The sequence below is a fragment of the Dipteris shenzhenensis genome, chromosome 11 (genome assembly GCF_047967505.1).
Source record: "Dipteris shenzhenensis isolate YYH24624 ecotype China chromosome 11, Dip_SZ_1.0, whole genome shotgun sequence".
Lineage (NCBI taxonomy): Eukaryota > Viridiplantae > Streptophyta > Polypodiopsida > Gleicheniales > Dipteridaceae > Dipteris > Dipteris shenzhenensis.
In genome coordinates this window covers 46,970,929-46,976,373 of record NC_141606.1, presented here as the reverse complement: position 1 = coordinate 46,976,373, position 5,445 = coordinate 46,970,929, and the positions used below count along the sequence as shown (strand labels likewise).

The 5,445-nt window shown below is 41.8% G+C and overlaps 1 protein-coding gene across 1 annotated transcript; it reads left to right on the top strand.

The window, feature by feature from the left end:
• Window positions 1–221: 221 nt before the first annotated feature.
• LOC147897090 (uncharacterized) lies at window positions 222–1,952 on the top strand. Its single transcript, XM_087381211.1, has one exon. The coding sequence runs from the start codon at window positions 260–262 to the stop codon at window positions 1,628–1,630; it is 1,371 nt and encodes a 456-aa protein (XP_087237337.1). The 5' UTR covers window positions 222–259; the 3' UTR covers window positions 1,631–1,952.
• The last annotated feature ends 3,493 nt before the right edge of the window (window positions 1,953–5,445 follow it).

Below are 5,445 nucleotides of genomic sequence, written 5' to 3'. Positions count from 1 at the left end.
CAGCCCCAGCTTCTTCCAGCTCCCTTTGCTACCTGAGCAGTAGCATTGGATCCAGTTTCTTTTTTGCTCCATCTTTAATCTTTAGGAATCGTCTGCTGGTGCTTTTGCTGCACCCCATAACCTGATCTGTCGCAGCTCCCAGCTCCCTCAGTCTTCCTCATATCGCCCAGTCTGCTTGCCCGTCTCAGCTGCAGCTCCCCGACGAGTTTACACTCGCTCAAGCCCTCAACCCAAATCTCTCTTATCCTCACTCCGGAAGATGGACGACTTTAGCTACTATTTCAATGATGAGGAGGAGAAGCAGGCTGCAACTAATTCTTCCCCAAGATCTTCCAGGGTTCAGAAACTCATCTCCACCGCCTTGGCACTTGCAATCATCGTCTTCCTGCTACCCTTCTTCTCAAGCCATTGTCTACCGCTTCTCAGACCTGTTGGCGTAGCATTACTGCAAAAACTATGGGAAGTCCTTAGATTCCTGATGATAGCTACAGCGATTTCCTTTGGTATAATGAAAAGTCAGTGGAATGCAATTGAAAGATCACATGCTTGGAAGCAGGACGATGATGGATATTTAAAAGCTCCCTGTGATCTGGATGCCATGTACAATCAGATGGGGCAACGTAAACGCGACACTCAAGGAATCGCGGGCGTGACAAATGTGAAGAACTTGGTTGAAGCTCCCGCGAGAGAGGAGGTCCAGCTCAGAAAATTCGTTGCCATAGGGACAACAGGGGAAATCGTACAGGAATTAGCGCAGGAGAGTACATCAAAGAAGGGTAAAACAATTTGCTGTGATCTCAGTGTTGCAACGATTCCCACTAGCAATGCGAAGCAATCTCGTCGCTTCACAGCATGCGCGAATGAAGGTCTCACTGCACTGGCAAAGAGCAATTCAGGTTCCTCGTCCAACAATCCAATTGTCCATAGGAGGACCGCCACCTCCTCAGTAATCGACGATATTCACGACGACAAGTGCCACCGAAGATCCAGCGCGCTAGATCGCCCCATAGATCGGCAGCAATTGCAGGCAAAGGGTCTCGACGCGGGTCTGGATGCAAATGCAGAGCATTCAAGCACCATTGAGAAGGTTTCAAGTCGGTCGGTGAACACTCAATATGATGCAAAGCTGAGTGCTGCTGATGGACGCAGCAAGAGTATGTTCGTCTCCATTTCCAGGCACAGCAAGAGTGCTTTGAATCTGGACCAGTTTGTCACGAAGCCAGAAAAGTCTTTTAGGAGAAACACAAGCTTATCATGTGATTTCGGAGACGAATACAGTCCCGCATGGCTGTATGACTGTCCGTCACCCCCAGAACCGCCTCCTGCTGCCAGGATTTCTGATAATGAGATCGAGGAGACTTTCCCAAATCCGAAAACAACCGCCAAATCCAATGCCGCACAGAACCTAGTTCCATGGAGGTCTGAACCAGTTGACATTACTGCGAGTTCCAAACCAAGCGTCGTCCAACGATTGGTATCGGCGACGGAAGCTGCTTCCCCGATCAGTCCGGGATTAGGCGAATTCAACAGGAAGGCAGACGCATTCATAGCTAGATTTCACGAGCGGATGAGGTTGCAGAGGTTGGAATCGTTCGAAAGATACATGAGAGCCTTGGACAGAAAGGATTAACGTCCCTCTTATTTGGCCAAACGACAACCAGGACCTCGCTTGCTAATTGAATAGATTTCGTGTGGAACTAGCGAGTTCTTCATACGAGGCTCGCATTGCACGTTGCCCTAACAGGATTCAAGTTGCCGAAGAGGAGGCCGTCGGGTGCATTAACTTGTTAATTCATCTGCTGCTCAGCCGCTTTCAGTCAGCTTCATGAAAGACTGCGTTTCTCATATCGAATTGCCTTTGTTGCCCTCAAAGTTAGATCGTTGACTCTCATACAAAATCAAGAGAACATACAGCCTTTGAGAGTCCCTTCTACTTAGTTTCTGTGTTAAAATTTCTGATCCATGTAACGTCAAAGAAACCTTCAGCACCCCTCCGTCACGAAAACAGATATATGAAAATAATTATTGACAATAAATTAGCAAGGCTTAATGTGATGAGATGTAGTAGCCAGCGTCGAGTCCTCGTCAAGGTTCACATAGCGACTCAAGACAAGAATTGGTGCACGCTTTAGATATCCTGAGGCGTAGCAACCATGCACAACATGCTGCATGATAAATACAAGGCTTTGTGACCGTCAGAGATGACGGGTTCGGAAGTTACAAACTCTTGTGGTCATGCCTTTCCATTGCGCTGTTGTCAATCCGAACCAAATTTTTCTCCAAGCGCTTAAGGGTTCTCCCTCAGTCGTTCATAGATGAGATATTCTCTTTAAAGTTTCATCGGAATTACGCTCTCAGCATCAGAACAAGAGAATGTACCACTGCTCTTTTTCTTTTTCCCTTTTTTTATTAAACTGGGTAGGCTGCCTTTAGAGCACGCGTATGAACCCGTGCTTTGCACAGGCAGAGATACATGACCATCCTCAACCACTCCCTATCTATAGGTGGATGTTCCCTCAGCTAGCCAATAGAAAGCATTTGCTTCGGGGAGTCATGCAACCATTATTTGATCTGTTTCTTATGTGAATGATGTCATAACGGGATGTGGCATAAGAGTAATGTAAGAGATTGCAATAGATGCATTGGAAGAGAACCATCATCTCAACATCACATGGAGCGCATCAAGCACTATGTGCAAAATCATACATATGACCACTCCATTCAGCTCCTTCAGTACATGCGACTCTATTCTTCTAGAGATTATACTATTAGTTTAGTGGAGAAGTTTTCAGTAATCCGACAATGGTAGTTTATAAATCAAATGCCGCAAGGTAGGCCTCATTCTCTTCTAGATGTTTGAATGATTTCGTGCCTATATTCAGGAATCCAATTTGCTTCCTTTGTCTAGATCCAATGGAACTCTTGTTTGTCTGCTTTGCTGGAATCAAGGAAATGGATCACCCAAAAATTAATTCACAAATAGCCAAGGTTGAAACAAATGCATGTTTTAAACACTTGAAGCTCCTTTTGGCACATGCATTAATCTGCGTCCTCTTCAAGATTTCATTTCATCATGATGCATGCTACCGATCGTCAGAAAATTGGATTGGCTTTTGAAATTCTGGCTAAGTCTTAACCCAAGTGTTTGAGACCTTCCATCTTCTCCCTTCATTCCCTTGACCTTCCATCACAACAAGGAAAAGAGGCACGTTTTTTGAATTAAAATAAAAAGTGACGGCCACATCTATCAGCGATCTATTAGCGCATCCACAAACCCACATCTAAACGCGCGTCTATATAACAGCGGGATGTACTTATAGACACACTTACAAACACTCTACAAAAAAGTAAAAAAAATAGTAGGACGCACTTATAATAGCATAAATAGACGCGCTTATAGACGCCCTATAAAAATGTTTTAAAAAAACAGAATGATGTGTGGTTGCAAGTATCCCATTTCTACAGTGTGAAACGATACTTGAAATTGAAGTACATATCTTATTAAACGATCATATAAGTCGATGACATTAGGAAAAACGGGAGCTCATTTTGGGGCCTTTTAGGGTTTCAAAAAATAGGCTCTCAACCAATCACAAGAGGGCCAACGTAACATTGGAAAAATACCAAAAAGCATATAAAAATATAAAATAAGTCATATTCAAAACATGATGAACTGCAAATACACAAAGACACAAAGAATAAGGCAAGTAATGAGTAGAGCATTCAGATTAGGAGTAATAAGAGAAAGAAGAAGAGAGAAAAGAAGAGGAAAGAGAAGACACAACAAGACAAAGCAACTATAAACATGTCTGATAGACACACAATATAGCAAGCACGTCTATAGGCATAGATAGAATAGTGAAAATATGAACGTGTCTATGAGCACGTCTATTAGCACGTCTATTAGTGCATCTAATAGCATGGTTATTAATGCGTCTAATAGTGCATCTGCATTGTCTTTTAGAAGCAGATTTAGACGCCTTTATAAATGTGTAATAGAGAATACAAAGAGTAATATTTTGCTGTAGGCTCATAAATGTGCATCACTGCTTTCCAAACATTGCCCATGATTACCAAAGCACATAATTTTAATAAAAATATAAATGCTTTTTGGCAAACCCACATACACAAAGATTAAGTGAGGTGAGGAGAATGAGACAATATGTAAAATAGTTTTGCCAATATCAATGATGGGCTACAGTTCGATCTTATCCTCAATGAGATCAACCCTTGCCAAACTATCTACTTCAAAATCCAAATCAACGTTGAGATCTACAAATACATTCAGCCCCTACTACTTGTGCCACTCATGTGCTCATTGAAATCAGCATCACCAATGGCAAGCTCGTCCTCATGGGTAATGGCCTAAATATCTATATCTCCTATCTCATGATCATCCTCCTCTCTCGTATCACGATCATCATCATCTCCATGGCCATGATCATCCTCCATATGCTCCATATTAGTAAATGTACTATACATCACTTTGGAACGTGGCGTAATAGGTATGATATGCCACCACCTATTATTATCCACCATTGGTTGATAGAAAACCTAATTGAAACATATATACAATCATGTTATTTTCCTTGCATCGAAGCTATCAAATATTAAAAAGTGAGTATTTTTATATATGTGTATAGTACTTGTTCACATTGTTACGATAGTACTAGTGTGTCCTTCTTGCTTTGCCAAAACTTTGTGGAGTCAATAGTTACAAAGCCACTTGCATGGCATTTAATTATTGGATTAGGGTCTCTTTCCACCACGTCCTTAAACCATTAAAACATACACAAAGAAGCGTCGAAAGCCAAGCTTAATAATATCTTGGATTATTCCACAATAATCATCCATGGCTCCATTGGCTCCCTCAAAGCTAGCAATGATGCCGCAATCTAGTGTGTTTCTCTTATCATCAATCCGTTGTGTCCGAAAATGCTTGCCCCCCCTCACACCATATAGCATTGAACATAGTACACTACACCAAGACAAAATCTATTGAATAAGCAATCTAAATTGTTAAAAGCTTCTAACTTATGCATAACATTCTATATATCAACCTTGCTCATGCATCCACAACAAGACAAAGCACCCATAGACGTGTGCACAGACGCGTTTCATGAACTAAATAAAAAACTTACGGGTGCGTCTATTTGCGCGTCTATTTTCACGTCTGGAGACCCGCGTCTAATTGCACGTCTATATATCAGACACACGTGCGTATAGACGCGCAATTAGATGCATAAATAGATGCGCTTATAAACGCGTTTATAGATGCACATATAGACGCAAGTCAAACAGACAGACGTGTATATAAACGCATTTTTAAACGCACTGATAGACGCGCTTTATTTTTTTTTTAAATTTTACAAAATACTGTGTATGTTGTGTATGCTATATAGTTACAAGAATCCCATATCCACATTGTGTAATTCAATTCTTATA

What these genes read in the sequence shown, in the direction of transcription:
- LOC147897090 (XM_087381211.1), top strand. Translation starts at nt 260, where the DNA reads ATGGACGACTTTAGCTACTATTTCAATGATGAGGAGGAGAAGCAGGCT.